This window comes from Quercus suber, unplaced genomic scaffold (genome assembly GCF_002906115.3).
Source record: "Quercus suber isolate HL8 unplaced genomic scaffold, Cork oak 2.0 scaffold_151, whole genome shotgun sequence".
In the NCBI taxonomy this organism is placed as follows: Eukaryota; Viridiplantae; Streptophyta; class Magnoliopsida; order Fagales; family Fagaceae; genus Quercus; species Quercus suber.
In genome coordinates, this window is record NW_027069612.1 from 337,587 (window position 1) to 353,413 (window position 15,827).

General features: G+C 36.9%; 2 protein-coding genes across 3 annotated transcripts; one reads left to right on the forward strand and one right to left on the reverse strand.

Annotated features, from left to right (window-relative positions):
* Positions 1 to 392: 392 nt before the first annotated feature.
* LOC112007539 (pentatricopeptide repeat-containing protein At5g18390, mitochondrial) lies at positions 393 to 2,639 on the reverse strand. 2 transcript variants are annotated; one of them, XM_065777260.1, is made up of 2 exons: positions 1,038 to 2,639; positions 393 to 763 (listed from the first exon to the last, which is right to left on the reverse strand). In XM_065777260.1, exon 1 carries the CDS (start codon positions 2,524 to 2,526, stop codon positions 1,081 to 1,083), a length of 1,446 nt encoding a protein of 481 aa, XP_065633332.1. In that variant the 5' UTR covers positions 2,527 to 2,639; the 3' UTR covers positions 393 to 763; positions 1,038 to 1,080. The 2 variants fall into 2 exon arrangements, with proteins under 2 accessions (XP_065633332.1, XP_065633331.1); XM_065777259.1 differs by having other exon boundaries at positions 394 to 752.
* A 3,106-nt stretch (positions 2,640 to 5,745) lies between these two features.
* LOC112022196 (butanoate--CoA ligase AAE1) lies at positions 5,746 to 10,090 on the forward strand. Its single transcript, XM_024054772.2, has 2 exons — positions 5,746 to 5,986; positions 8,470 to 10,090. Exons 1-2 carry the CDS (start codon positions 5,789 to 5,791, stop codon positions 9,943 to 9,945), a joined length of 1,674 nt encoding a protein of 557 aa, XP_023910540.2. The 5' UTR covers positions 5,746 to 5,788; the 3' UTR covers positions 9,946 to 10,090.
* The last annotated feature ends 5,737 nt before the right edge of the window (positions 10,091 to 15,827 follow it).

A 15,827-nucleotide genomic window follows, 5' to 3' on the forward strand; every position in this document is an offset into this window, starting at 1 on the left:
TTAGAAGGGGTTCTAGCGCTAATTTTTTTTTTTTTGGTCTTGTGTTATAATTTTTTTTTTTTTTAATTTTGGATAAGTTTGTTTTGAAGACGTGGATTAGTAAAAAAGTGTCATATTTTGTAAGTATTTTAAGTAGAGTTGGAGAAATACTTTTATTGGGTTATCATCAAGTTTTTCTCTGTTAAACTTAAGTTTTAAGAGTATTTTTGAACCACGTAAAAGTCCAGCCCAAAGAGGATAATCCTCTTATAAATAGTATAAATTATTTGTAATATCCTTAATTAATATTACATGATAAGTTGTGTAAGTAGTGATTGATTGATAGTATTTTCACAAGGAGTTTGGCTTACCTCTTGTACTTTTTTTTTTTTTTTTTTTTTTNAGAGAGCGAGAGAGGTATAGTTTCCACTGTAGTGTAAAATGAAACTAAAAGTTTGAACTACTTGTGTATGGCAATATTGAGAAGAAAAAGAACTTCATATCACCAAGACTAAATGCGTAGCAAATCATAAACAAGCATCAAACTGCATTTTCAGCATTACTTACTAGAGTTATACTTATTCCAGCCTCAATTAAATCAAACAGTGATTTTTGAAAAAGAAATTACAACCTTCGATGTCTTTCACATAGCCTCCAAAGTGAACTTCAAGCTTGCCCCTCATGCATCCCACAGTTAGATCAGGTATATCATGTCAAGAGTGCTAAATTCATCTGTTTTCCTCCTTTGTTGCCACGAAAACACATTCTTTAGCCTAAAATCAACCTACCGTCAAGCAGATATATAAACTTAAAGGCTCAAGCTCAAATTGGAGAAATGACAAAAGGCAAGCTAGAGTATCATTTCATGCACAAAAATAAAAATTTCTAGTAACATAGAGCAAATTCATTGAAGAAATTAACTTTTATAAGGAACCCACAAAGGGGGAAAAAAATCCTTGTAAAAACAGCAAAACACTGAATATTCAACCACCATTCATGTATGCAAATTGCTTTTAAAAAAAAAAAGAATTTATCAAACGAACATTTACTGAACCTACATTTCCAGACTTGGCCAAGCCTTGAATCAATAATACATATACATCAGACGCCCCGAATATTAACTTCCAACTGCTCGATCCTCCGAGCAAGATCATGCTTCCCACAATTCTTCAACCCATCAGTAACCATATCGAAACACCGCGAAATCGGCGTCAAACCAAACTCAGTCATTTCCACCAAATAATTAGACGCCTCCACAAACTTCCCTCCCCTCCCACACATTGTTATCAACATGGTATACACCGGCCTATTCGGGGCGTGCCCCTTCACCTTCATCTCGCTAAAGAAACAAAACGCATCATCAAACTGCCCCCTCCTACACATTGCCTTTATCAAAGGCGCATACAAGCTCGGAAACGGCTTATGCCCTTTCTCAATCGAATCGTTCAGCAACCTAAACGCCTCATCCACCATCCCCGCCTTCGACACCGCGGGGATCAAAATCTTATACGTATTAATATCCGGTGAAAGGCCTAATTTACACACTGAATTGAAAAGACTAACACAAAATTCGACCTCTTCGTCGTTAGACTTGGAAATTGACTCGATTAACGAGTTGAAAGTTTCGAGGTCGGGCACGAAGCCCTGTTTCGACATTTTTCTGGCCATGTCCTTGGCTGCCTCGAGATGGCCGGCGTTTAACAGGCCTTCCATGAGGAGATCGCGGCCGCGGACCGGCGGATTGAGGCCTTTTCGGCTCATTTCCTCGAGAAAGTCTTGCGCCTCTCTCAATTTCCCGGAGGAACACCAGGCATTGACGAGGACGGCGTAGGTTCGCTTGTTCGGGGCGAGGTTTTTCCGAACCATGCGGCGGATTAAGGCGTAGGCGCCATGGAAGAGCTTCGCTTCGCAGAGAGAGAAGAGAAGGGAGTTGTGGATTTCGATAGTTTGCGGACAGTTTAGGGTTTTGTGTGATTTGTTGAAGATTTCGACGGCTTGGTCTATGAGGCCGTGCTCGCCGTACTGTTCGATCAAGAACGACACCGTTTCGGGGGAGAGGGAGAAGGAGTGGGATTCGGATTTGTTGAAGCGGTGGACGAGGTCCCACATGGTTTGGAACTTGCGAGCTCGAGCGAGGGATTTGATGAGTTCTTCGAACTCGAGAGAGGTGGGGTGGTAGTTGGGCTGAGTTAAGGCCCAGTTGAAGAAGCGGTGGGACTCGGTGGCGGAGGAGGAGCAGGCGCGGAGGACGCGGAAGACGAGCTCGGAGGTGACGCGGAGGGAGAGCTTGTTAAGGGTTCGCTCCAGGTAGAAGTCGCGGCGGACGATGTTTGAGACGTGGTGGATTGCGGCGAAGTACTGGTCGTTGTTTGAGACGGCGTCGTTTTTATTAGGCGATTCATTGGTGGCGGTGGTGAGGGTTCTTGAGAAAGAGAGGATGAGTGGAAGAGTTTGGGTTTGGGTTTGGGTTTTGGGATTGAGTGTGTTTGTTCTGTAGAGGAGGAGAAAGAGTTGGGTGAGTTTGAGCTTTGTGGACTGAAAGAGCATTTGATTTTTTTTGGGGGTTGATTTGAGGTTGTGTGATTTGTTGGTGTGAGAGAATAAGTGAGCTAAGCTAAATAATGGCTATAAAATTGGAACTTCATAAGGCATATTAAAATTGGAGATTTTTATCAACATTCCTCAACATACTTAGTGCGATGGTCATTCCTTAAATACTAGTATGTAAGCTTTGTGTTACCATATGAGACTGATTAATTGTAATGATGCTATTGGCCAATTTTTTTGTTTTTGTTTTGTTTTTATTTTTTTGAGTTTATTACATGGATGATAGAAGTACAATGAAAAATATATATTGCATTTTATTATTTAAGTAATGCTATTGGTATTTTTTTTTTTTTTGGTTTATCATACATAGGATAGCATTAGATAAAATAATGAATTAAAAAAAGAGAATATTGCATTTTATTATTTAAAATATATAAAGGGACATTAAAAAATAAAAACTGATAACTGAGCTTGGAACCTTCTTGGAGACGCCAATGAAGCGCTAATGTATGAGAGTGTGAAGTAAGAAAGAGTGAGATTGAACATTGTGTTTGAACCTGGCCTTACTCTGAGAAATCCGTAAGGAGGAGGAGATGGTAGTTTGTGGATCTAGTTGGTAGAGGTTGAGAGAGGAGGAGATATGGGATGACGATATGAAATTAAGAGGAGATGATGTTTTACTTTTATAGTCTTTCTCGTTGGACTCCTTAGTTCTGGATGTGGGATTAGAAGAGCTCTAGACTCTATTGAGATCACCCATAAAAGTGTGCAGGTGAGATGTTCTTGCTTAGGCCAATGAGTATTATCATTATGGTTTTTTTTGACTTCCGTGTTAAATGTTAATGCATCATTTATTTGGGTACAAAAATTAGAAAATTTAAATAAGATACATGACACAAAATTAGAGTCCAATTTATAATATTCATAAAAGTGTGCAGGTAAGATGTTCTTGCTTAGGTTAATGAGCATTATCATTATAGTTTTCTTGGCTTTCGTGTTAAATGTTAATGCATCATTTATTTAGGTACAAAAATTAGAAAATTTAGATAAGATACATGACACAAAATTGGAGTCAATTTTATAATCTAATTAGATTTTTTTTTTTTAGTTTTGGTTAGGACAAGTGGCACAAAATTGAGAATCCAATTGAAATCTAATTGGATTTTCTCTCTGCTTCATCTATTATTATATACTAGTATGTAACTCCGTGCTACCGCACGTAACTGGTTAATTGTAATGATGCTATTGACCAATTTTTTTGTTTTTGTTTTTTTGGGTTTATCACACGGATGATAGAATTAAATCAAACAATAAAAAATATATATTACATTTTATTATTTAAGTAATGCTATTAGTCCTTTTTTTTTTGTTTATCATACATAGGATAGCATTAAATAAAACAATGAATAAAAAAAAATATATTGCATTTTATTATTTAAGTAATGCTACAGTGAAGAAAAAAGAGAATTTTGCATTTTATTATTTAAAATATATAAAGGGACATTAAAAAATAAAAACTGATCATTGAGCTTGGAATCTTCTTGGAGGCGCCAATGAAGTGCTAATGTATGAGAATGTGAAGTAAGGAAGAGTGGGATTGAACATTGTGTTTGAACCCGGCCTTACTCTGAGAAATCCGTAAGGAGGAGGAGAGGGTAGTGTGTGGATCTAGTTGGTAGAGGTTGAGAGAGGAGGAGACATGGCATGACGGTATGGAATTAGGAGGAGATGATGTTTTACTTTTATAGTTTTTCTCGTTGGACTCCTTGGTTCTGGTTGTGGGATTAGAAGAGGTCCGACTCTATTGAGATCACCCAAAAGTGTACATGTGAGATATTCTTGCTTAGGCCAATGAGTATTATCATTGTGGTTTTCTTGGCTTCCGTATTAAATGTTAATGCATCATTTATTTGTGCACAAAAATTAGAAAATTTAAATAAGATACATGACACAAAATTGGAGTCTAATTTATAATCTCCATAAAAGTGTGCAGGTAAGATGTTCTTGCTTAGGCTAATGAGCATTATCATTGTGATTTTTTTGACTTCCGTGTTAAATGTTAATGCATCATTTATTTGGGCACAAAAATTAAAAAAATTTAGATAACATACATGACACAAAATTGGAGTCAAATTTATAATCTAATTAGATTTTTTTTTTTGAGTTTTGGTTAGGACAAGTGGCGCAAAATTGAGAATCCAATTGAAATCTAATTGGATTTTCTCTCTGTTTCACCTATTATTAGATATATAGATTAAAACAAAACAAAAAAAAATGTAAACCAATTTTTTTTTTAACGAATTTTTGTCTGCCAAGAAAATCTAGGCCATGTTTGGTTCCCTCTGTTTTTGTTTCCCGTCTTTTGTAAGGAAAAGTTTTTTTGGATTTATTTTTCGTTCTCATTTTTATTTTGAATACCCAAAAAACTGTGAGAATGAAAACAAATTTTTGACATTTTTATTTTCGGTAAGATGAGTTTATTGGAATTTTATTATAAAAAACTGAAAATTCTGGAAAAAATTGTGAGCATAAGTGAGAAATATAGATTTTTTAAAAAAAAAATTATATATAAGTAAGAAGAATCATATGCCAAATACGATATCCAGTATTTTCTGTTCTCACGTTCAGAAAATTGATTAAAAAAAACCAAAAATTAAAATGAAAACAAAAATGAATAAAAAATGGATAAAAAATACAAAAATAAAAATAAAAACAAAATATGAGTTATTTGGAGAACTATGAGTAACAAAGAAAAGATAAAGTGGAGTTTCTGTCCAGTGGCCAGTGCCACTGGACACGTTGTATACGTTACACATGTACAAGACTGGACACGTGTTGCGTATCCAACGCGTCTAGTGGCCACTAGCCACTTGACAGAAGCCGAGTCTGAAAAAAATAAGAGAGAGAGAGAGAGAGAGAGAGAGAGAGAAATTATTTGAACATGATAAGCACTACTCAAAATCTACCATATTGTGACAAAGCTCAAGGAAAAAAAAAATTGTTTTAAAATAGGTTTCTAGTATTTTGTGCACCGAACATAATAAGATCATATGTCTAAAAATTGCCACTTAACAGGACAATATCCATGAAACACTGGACCTAGGTCTCTCCCATTTGCCACATGAGTTGGCACTTGGCAAGATATGTACGTTTCAAAATAGCCTTAAAAATAGTCCAAACTCCAAAGAGTAGCTCTTCCATCTCCACGTACTTATCCAACAATTTTTTTTTTTTTTTGGTTGTTGTCTATGAAGTCAAATCAATGGAGGGTATGATCCGGAGCTCTGCAAATTTCACCCCACTCTCTCCCATCAGCTTCTTGAAGAGGTCAGCGTTGGTCTACAATGATAAATTCTCTATTGTGTATAGTAATGTCCGGTACACCTGGAAAGACACCTTTGAACGTTGCACTAAACTTGCTTCTGCTCTTGCCCAGCTTGGAATTTCTCGTGGAGATGTGGTAAGTACTAACTTTCTCACTTATATTCAGAATTTTTGCAACATTTGATTTTATGTTGTCACCTTTGTAAACAATGTTAAAATCTTTCAAACTTTTCATTTTTTTTTTTTATTGGGTTTGAATTTTAAAAAAAAAATTGACATTCTTTATGTTTTTATCATGCGTGTCAAATTTCTTTCAAATTGGACATTTTTTATTATTCAATTAATAAACTTATTTTTTATGTATTATTTCATACTACAAAAACTTGAAATTTAAACATTTGATTAATGGCATAGCAATTAATCTTTGATTTTCTTGAAATTTTGCAATCATAGAGGATTTAATAAGAACATGTAATTCAACGGTAAGATTTTCAAAATAAAATAAAAAAAGATAGAGAAGTTTGAAAGGGGAGAAACCTTTTCCTTTGTTTAATTTTCCTTGCATGAAAGAAATTTGAAGAGAATTTTTAATAATATGTTTTGGACTTTAATTTTTGGTTACAATTTAGGGGCCAATTTTTATAGATTACTGTAGAAAACTTAATTATAATGTAAAAAGGTTTTAAAATAAATCCTAATTACTATATTATTATAAAAGGACTTCAATTTGGTTGCGTAGACCTAAGAAAACATTAAAAATAAGGGAATAAAGTCCTAATATTTGTAATGCATAAATTATATTCTACAATAACAAGGCCATTGTCCAAAAAATTTTGGTGTCGGCTATGAATCCTTGATAAGATTAGTCATGATCGGTTAAATGTATTGTTTTCCTCTATTACATTCTATCTGAAGTCATAGCCTCTATTACTTCTTTAATTAATGTATCTTTTTTTTAACTACAATTATATTCCTCTATTGTAGTCTAGAGCAGTGGTGTGATTTATTGGCATTGTCTGCTTCTTTCCATTGGAAAGAACATGGGTTTGAATTCTCCATCCCCATTTTCTGCTTTGTAAGGAGCCTTTTAAGTTCTTTCAATGGAATTTGACTCCCCCCACACCCCCCCCCCCTCTTTTCTTGTTTTGTTAGTATAGTATCATTTGTTTTCTTATTAAGTTATTGTAGCTACTGAGTCATGTTAAGCTAACAAGAGTCTTCAATTAATTGAAAATTAGGGACTACTCTAAGCTCTTTTCTAAGTAATTCAACAGTGTCTTTCATTTATTGAGGAATTTTGGGGATATATCAAAAATGTTGCTTCTCTTCATTCAATGCCATTACATAAGAGGTAGTTTTAAGCTGTGGCAGAGAGAGAGGAGCCATTGACTTTTGCACTCCCTCCTCGTATTGTGTATAAATTGAAAAACTAAAGGGTTTATTATATAAATTTGCCCGTGCTTGAAAACAATTCCTGACTTCACCATTGGTATTAACAATAACAATCAATTATGTACGAATATGAATACTATGCATATGGTCATGCTAAAAATTTCCAATGAACCATGCCAATTGACAAAAAGACTCATCACGTACATGTATAACTTACCATTTAAAAAAAAAAAAATTGCATATGGCCTTTTGGTATAATGACACCTACCCTTAAAAATATGGTGCTATGTTTGGGGTTTGATCCCCAGTAAATTCACCTGGCTAAAAATAGAGGCAGTAGCATTTGTTTGATGGGTTTTGTTCCATGTATAAAATTGACATTGTTTGTGTGTTATCCTTTAGTTTTAAAAATAACTTTTTGTAATAGTTTGAGTGTACTTCTTTTCATAGTGTCATAGTCTTCGCAAGTAATTTATGATGAAATAATTGGATCATTATCACCAGATTTCAGTACATTTTGAACAACATCTTGATGGAAGCTTAATAAACTATTTAGGCTTTGAGACCTTGCGTTTCACTTTAAGTATCAAATATGAGTCATATCATTTCTTTCTTGGTTTGTTTTTGTTTTTACTCTTGTTCTATCCTTGACGCCCATTTCTGGCAATGATTGGAAATTGTAAGTTTGCATGTTTGCTTGTTTTTGTTTTCTTTGCTTGTAACAAGTGGGGGAGGAGGATTCAAAATCTGATTCTTCCCCTAAGGAGATCAGACAATACCACTGAACTGCTATGCTCTTGTTGGAAAATGTAAGCTTTGTTGCCGATAAAGATTTCCTTATACTCCATCCCCCTTAAAGTGAGAGTACCCATTGAAAGAATCCAACTTTTAATTTATATTTCGTTGAAGTTTATAAGTGCATTTCAACCTTTCCCTCGGAAATATAGATTAAGCAAATTAAAATTTTTATATCTAACTTTTCAAAGTGGATATCTTAAAATGAATAGAGTGAGTGGCTACTCATGGATCTATACAATTTCTTCTGTTATCTAAGTGCTTGAGGCATCAACTCTTTAAAGTATTAACTATATTACTTTATTTCCTAAAATTTCTTTTTATTTTCCCCCTCTCTCAGAAGCATGAAAGCACTCTCCTACAATTAGCTAAGATCACAACATCCTTAATTTTTATTTGTGTTTGTGATAAACTTTTTACTCACTTGAGCAGGTTGCTGCATTGGCCCCTAATATTCCAGCAATGTATGAGCTACACTTTGGTGTTCCAATGGTAGGTGGTGTTCTTTGTACACTAAATGTCCGTCATGATTCGGCAATGTTGTCAGTATTATTGAGACATTCAGAGGCCAAAATCATTTTCGTAGACTACGAATTTCTTCATATTGCTCAAGGAGCAATTGATATTCTATCCAAGACGAGGACCAAGCTACCCCTTCTGATCTTAATTTCAGAGTCTGATCAATCATCCTCTAACATCAGCAACACCATTTCCACGTCGAACTATCTGGAATATGAGAGTCTTTTACTAACCGGAAGACTTGATTTTGAGATCAGGTGGCCAAATGATGAATGTGATCCAATCTCGCTAAATTACACTTCAGGTACCACATCAAGACCAAAAGGTGTTATTTATAGCCATAGAGGTGCCTATCTCAATGCCCTTTCAGTGGCACTTTTCAATGGGATGAGCTCAATGTCTATATATTTATGGTGTGTTCCCATGTTTCACTGCAATGGGTGGTGTTTCCCATGGGTTGTGGCTACTCAGGGTGGCACAAATGTCTGCCAAAGGAATGTGACTGCAAGAGGAATTTTTGAGAATATTTCTCAGCACAAGGTGACCAACTTAAGTGGTGCACCCACAGTTTTGAACATGATAATAAATGCAACAGCCAGTGAGCGGAGGAAACTTCCAGGCAAGGTGGCAGTCGTGACTGGTGGTGCACCTCCACCTCCACATGTACTACTCAAGATGGAGGAACTAGGGTTTGATGTTACCCACTCATATGGTCTGACAGAAACCTATGGTCCTGCAACAGTTTGCACTTGGAAACCTGAATGGAATTCTCTTCCTCGAGAAACTCAAGCAAAGCTCAAGGCTCGTCAAGGGTTGCACCTTCCTGGCCTCGAGGAAGTTGACATTAAAGATCCTGTTACCATGAAGAGTGTACCCCCTGATGCAAAAACCATGGGTGAAGTCATGCTTAGAGGCAACAGTATCATGAATGGATACTTGAAAGATTTGAAAGCAACACAGGAAGCATTTAATGGTGGATGGTATAGGAGTGGGGACTTGGGAGTGAAACACTCTGATGGCTACATAGAACTAAAGGATCGTTCAAAGGACATTATCATTTCTGGGGGAGAAAATATTAGCACAATTGAGGTGGAAGCTGCACTTTTTAGTCATCCAGCAGTTCTCGAGGCAGCTGTTGTGGGAAAACCTGATGATTACTGGGGGGAGACACCTTGTGCATTTGTGAAGTTGAAGAATGGGTGTAATGCCAACGCAGAGGAGATTATTAAGTTTTGTCGCAATCGATTACCCCATTACATGGCTCCTCGAACTGTTGTTTTTTTGGATGATCTGCCAAAGACCTCAACCGGGAAGACACAGAAATTTGTTTTAAGGGAAAAGGCTAAGACCATGGGAAGCCTTCCAAAGAAGAGCATCGCTAGAATGTAAAGCAACTTCAAGGAATTTGAAGGTGAATGTTTACTTATTACCCTGTTCCTCTATGTTGTAAATTGTAATAATCATAATTTGTCAAAAACTTTGTATTTGAGCAAATTACCAATTTCCCCCAATCATATAACATTAGTTTTTTTTTTTGGTTAAGATAATATTATAAGAAAGGGGAGCCCTAACCCTCAAAGAGGGCAAAGACATTAGAGGAAACCAACCCATCAACATCTTTACAAAAGACCCACAAAGAGATGGAAGAGATGAGTTGAGTTCCTCAAGTTGAGGAAAAGGAAGCCCAACGGGCCAACAAATGAGCAGTTTCATTAGACAATCTATAACAAAAATTAAATTTTACAATCGAGAAACAGGGAAGGAGGTCGCAGCAGTCAAATAATATGGGAGAGATCTTCCATATTACGTTAGCTCTAGCAACTTAGTGTGAATTCTCAATTATTCTAAGGGAGAAGTTTGGAAGATGTTTTGGTTGCTTCCACAAAGATTATGGCAACTAGCAGGTTTGATTGAATTATGATGGGTTCCAAGCCATAAAATTATTAAAATCTATTGGTAACAGAATTAAACTTGAGATCGAACCTCTCTTATATTAGGAAAAATGGGATTTTTTTTTTTTTTTTTGGGTTGATGAGTTATATGTATATATGTATATATATACGGTTAGGTTCAAGTTACACCTAGTGTAACTTTAAACAATGTTACACCACTCAATATTTTTTAATTGAATTTGAATTTTGACAAATCCACCATTAAATTATATTATCCTTGTATATTCTCCATGTTTGCAAAATTTCGAAGTGATCAAAGATTAATAACAATGTCATCAATCAATTGTTTAAATTCAAGTTTTTGTAGTTTAAAATAATGTATAAAATATGAGTTTATGGATCGAATGGTAAATAATATCCAATTAACATGAAAATTGGTATGAATGTTAAGAATATATAGAACATGTAATTTAATGGTAAGATTTTCAAAATATGAATTCTATAACAAGTTATTGGATGATGTAATATTACTTAGAGTTACACCAAGTGTAATTTGAACCAAACCCATATATATATATATATATAATTATGACACTCATCATTTTGATCTATCCTTCGCCTCACCACTCACTAACTCCCTCTCTCCCTCTCTTCTCAGAGCACTCACAGTAAGGGTGGTATAACTGTTATAATGCTATTTTAGCAACTAAAATACCAAAATGCAATCTACAGCAAAGGAGCTATACTTTAAAAAAATAGCTCTAGAGCTACAGTAGGTTGTCATCTTTAAGAGCATCCACAGTGGTAAAGACAAAAATTTGGATATTTAGCACCTACAAAAGGCACTTTTTTTATTTTGCCTCTTCACTTTACAATACACTTAATATCAATAGATCTATATTTTTAGCTATTTAATTAAAATAATATAAAGAACTCATTAGAATAATAATAATAACATCCCCCACAAACTTAGGAACCAACCACAACCACCTCCACCACCAGCCACAACAACAACGAAAACCAAAACCACGGCAACCACAACCCACAGTAGGAAAGGGAAAAAAAAAATCACCATCGCCACAAACCCACCTAATCACCACCACCACAAACCCATAACAACAACAATCACCACCATAAACTCACCTAATCACCACCACCACAGATTAGAAAATCATATGAAACCCATAAACCCATATCAAACACCACCTAGACTTCCAAGAACACCACCTAGACCACCCATTTGCACAACACAACACCCACCCAAACTCACACTGAAAACTGCCTAGTAAAAAAACTCACACCAAGACCCACAAAACCACTAATAGCATCCATCTGATTTGCCCAACACATATAGCTCCAAGGCCAAACTCACCACTATAACAAGGGTATGGATTATAAGTATTTATCCATGTTACTAGTGTGATCAATAGTGTGAACCACCACCACCACAACAACATGATCCATGATGTTGGCATGAAGTAGTAGGAAGAATGAGGAAGAAAGAAAAAGAAATGAAAGGGGTAGAGAATAATGGACATGGTGAGATATGTGAAGAGGAAATAGAAAAAAGAAAGCAAAAATGCAAAATTGACCCTCTAACTTTTAGTCTTTTTCATTTCAGTCCTCTAACTTTCAGTTTTATCAATTCAGTTCTCTAACTTTCAATTTTTGTCAATGCAGGATTTCGTTAAACTCCAGTTATGGGTTGCTGTTAATGTCACTGAAACGATGCCGTTTTTCCCTTTTTTTTTTTTTTTTTTATTTAATTTGAAATTAAAAAAAAAAGGAAAAATATGTGAAAAAAAAAAAACATTTAAGGGGAACGACGTCGTCGTTCTCCTTCCTCTGAAATCAAAACAGAGATCATACGCACCGATATATTGACAAGAAAAGTTCGNAGAGAACGGAAAACGTTGTTCCCCTTAAATGTTTTTTTTTAATAAATTTTTTTTCTTTCTTTTAATTCCGAAATTAAAAAAAAAAAAAGAAAAAAAGGCATTGTTTCAGTGACACTAACGGCAGCCCATAACTAGAGTTTAATGGAATCCTACATTGACAAAAATTGAAAGTTTGAGGACTAAATGGACAAAACTAAAAGTTAGAGTACTGAAATGAAAATGACTAAAAGTTAGAGAGTCAGTTTTACATTTTTGCCAAAAAAGAAAAAGGGAGAGATAAAATATTATTTAATTAAATTAGGGGAGGAAAAAATGAATAAATTTTTTTCTTTAGCTTCTTGCTACAGTACACAACTATAGATGGTCGTGCACTGTAGTTGTGGAGCTAAAATTTTTAAATTTAGCTCCTTGCAACTTACTTTGTAGAATTGGTGGTGTTAAAAATAACAATATAGATTTTTAGCACCCAATGTCAATGTTAACAACCTACCGTAGTTCCAAACTTATAAATAAAACTAATATTTTATTCTCTCTCTCATCTTTTACTTTAAAAAATATTGTCCTTTTCTATCTCTTTCTTCTCTTTCTTTTCTCTCTGGTCTGGCTCTCTCTCAACTTTTTTTTCTCTTCTTCTTCTCTCTTTTCTTCTCCTCTCCTCTGAGCCCTCTCTCTCTCTCTCTCTCTCTCTCTCTCTCTCTCTCTCTCTCTCTCTCTCTCTTTTCTTTTTTTCCCTCTCTTTTCTTATCCTCTGTTCAATGCTGTTTTTCTCTTTTTCTTCTCTCTACTCACTAGTTCTCTTTCCTTTTCACCGGTGGATCATGGTGGTGGATTATCATGGATCGCGGCTGAGATTTGGTCCAGTTTTGGTTGATTTGGTGGGTTTTGTGTTTGTGATTGAATTTTGATTTCGGTTGAGGTTATGGGTGGTGGTGCTATGACAGTGGATGTGGGTGGAGGTGGCTGGTGGCAATGGGTTTCTGAAGGTGGGTGGTGGCTTGGCGGTGGTGGGTGTGGCAATGGATGTGGCAGTGTTGGCTTGGCAATGGTGGCTTGGTGATGTTTGATGTTGTTTGTTGTGGTGAGAGTGGGTTTGGCAGGGGGTTTTGGTTTTGGCTGGGTGGTGGTGGCTTGGCGATGTCTGATGGTGTTTGTTGTGGTGAGAGTGGGTTTTGCAGTGGGTTTCTAATGGTAGGTGTTGGCTTGGCGGTGGTGGTTGATGGCAGTGGGTGTAACAGTGGGTTTTGGTTTTTGCAGTGGCTTTTTGATGATAAGTGGTGGCTTGCCAGTGTTTGATAGTGGTGGCTATTTTTTGTTTGGAAAAAGAGAAATACACAGAGAAAGAGAGGGGAAGAAAGAAAGAAAGAGGAAGAGATGAGATTGATAATAAAAAAGAATTAAAAGATAATAAAAAAATAATATTTTAATGAAGTGGTAAAAATATAAAACCAAGTGTATTATAAAGCGGAGTGTTAAAATTAAGGGTGTCTAACAGAAATCGAGACCCGACTCACCAGCCTAACCCATCCGATCCAGCTAGAGAACCGACTGACCCGACGCTGGTGACGGTTGGTGATAGGTCTCTGCCTCCAGAAGCCGAAAACGGCTGGTCGGTTGGCGGGTTTTCTCCCCAAAACCCGACCAAATCGAGATATGACCAAGTCTCAATCTTACTCTCTCCTCTCAGTCTCACGATCTTTGCTCTTCACCGATGTCTACCCTTTGCCGATCCTGCTCGTCGTCAATCTCTGCCTTTCCATCGTCGATCTCTACCTCTTCATCATTGATCTGTGCTCTTTGTCGTCGGTCTTCGCTCTTCGTCTGCAACGCCCCCAGCTCCTCTTCGCCTCCATCTCTTAGATTCGTCTTCGCCTCCTTGAAATTTTCAACTCTTAGGTTCGGTTATCTGTGAAATTTCTGTCTATTGTTGTTTTTGTTCTTTGGATTTGTGGATCTGTTCTTTGGGTTTGTAGATCTTCTCTTCGGGTTTGTAGATCTATTAATTTTGTTCTTTAGGAATCAAAGTTCAATGTTTGATCTTTGTATTTTAGTCAAAATCAAAGCCGATCGCTGCCCACTCGAGCCCGATCTGACTCGACCAAAGGCTTTTCGCAGTCAGCGGCGGGTCTGGAACTTCCCCACTCGTTCTGATCAGGTCGGTTGCAGGTTAGACACAAACCTGACCCGGATCGACCCTTGGACATCCCTAGTTAAAATAGATAAAGTAGTGTTTTAAGTTACTAAAAGCTACAATATTTATCGACCTTATTGTGAATGCTCTCATCGACTCATATGTTGTTGGTAATTAGGTAGAAGCTGGTTTCTCTCTATCTTGTCAATTTGTTCTCTCTCACTACCTCTTTTTTTTTTTTTTTTTCCAAATCCCACTAGGGGGGAACTCGCTGGATGGAGCAAATCTCGTCCTAACCTCATCTGCTGAAAGGCTGGATAGTATAAGATATCAGCAGAACTCCCATTATCTATCAACACCCTTCTAGTCTTGTAGTCTGCAATAAGGAGGGTGACGACAATAGCGTCGTCATGAGGGTGATGGACTCTCTCTGCATCCTCGTCCGTGAAGGTGATTGCCTGCTCGTCCGTAATCCCTGCACATGGTGATCGTCCAGAGAGCTGAACGCTCTGGACCACTTTCAAATAGGCTTTCTTTGACTTGGCGGACTGTCCTGCAGAACTTCCTCCTAGAATGATCCTTATTTCTCCGAGCGGTGGTCGTGGCGAGTCTTCTACCTTTACCTTCAGTTTCTCGTCCTTGCGATCTCGTCCAAGGAAACTTTTCAGCTTCCTTCATATGTTCTTGAGATTCCCACAGACGGCGCCAACTGTTATGCTTACAGAAATCAGTGGGCTGAAGATCCCCGGGTCTTGATCTTGGAGAGAATCCTGTAAAACAAAATTAGATCAGAGGAGACCGGTGGGTGCCGGCCCAGGGTCCTCCGATGGCAAAGTTAATATTATCACTAGTCGTCTAAAGAAAACGCTACTCAGAAAATGTTTCTTTTTCTTTGGGTGAATTTTTCATACCTCGCTTCTCTGCCAATGTGCCTTTATATAGTGTTCGGCAAAAACGATTACCTTGTAACTTCTCCAGTTGTTGCGGGTTTTGAGAGTAACCGCTCGCAACTGCTATGGCTGTTGTAATACTTGGATTTCATAACTGATTATTTACTGCGGAACGGTTGCTGGAATATTGCACTCATTGAGAGCAGACGCAACCTTTCATCCTGTCTGTTCTACCTTTGACAAAGACGAGATGCCTTCATGATGATGGCTCGTCCATCCTTACGGACGGACGGGCCATTTTCACAATGCCTCGTCCTTGTTCCTCAGAATGAAGGAGGTAAGAACGAGTATTGAATCCATTGGTGGAGCTCCTTCCTGTGTTGAAGTTTCGTAGACGACCTCCCCGTGATTTGGACGAGCCTTGTGGACGACCTTTTGAGGGACATTTTTGCCTCCTCATCAG

What these genes read in the sequence shown, in the direction of transcription:
- LOC112007539 (XM_065777260.1), bottom strand. Translation starts at nt 2,526, where the DNA reads ATGCTCTTTCAGTCCACAAAGCTCAAACTCACCCAACTCTTTCTCCTC.
- LOC112022196 (XM_024054772.2), top strand. Translation starts at nt 5,789, where the DNA reads ATGGAGGGTATGATCCGGAGCTCTGCAAATTTCACCCCACTCTCTCCC. An exon ending in GAATTTCTCGTGGAGATGTG is followed by an intron (nt 5,987 to 8,469) that starts GTAAGTACTAAC and finishes TCACTTGAGCAG; the next exon opens with GTTGCTGCATTGGCCCCTAA.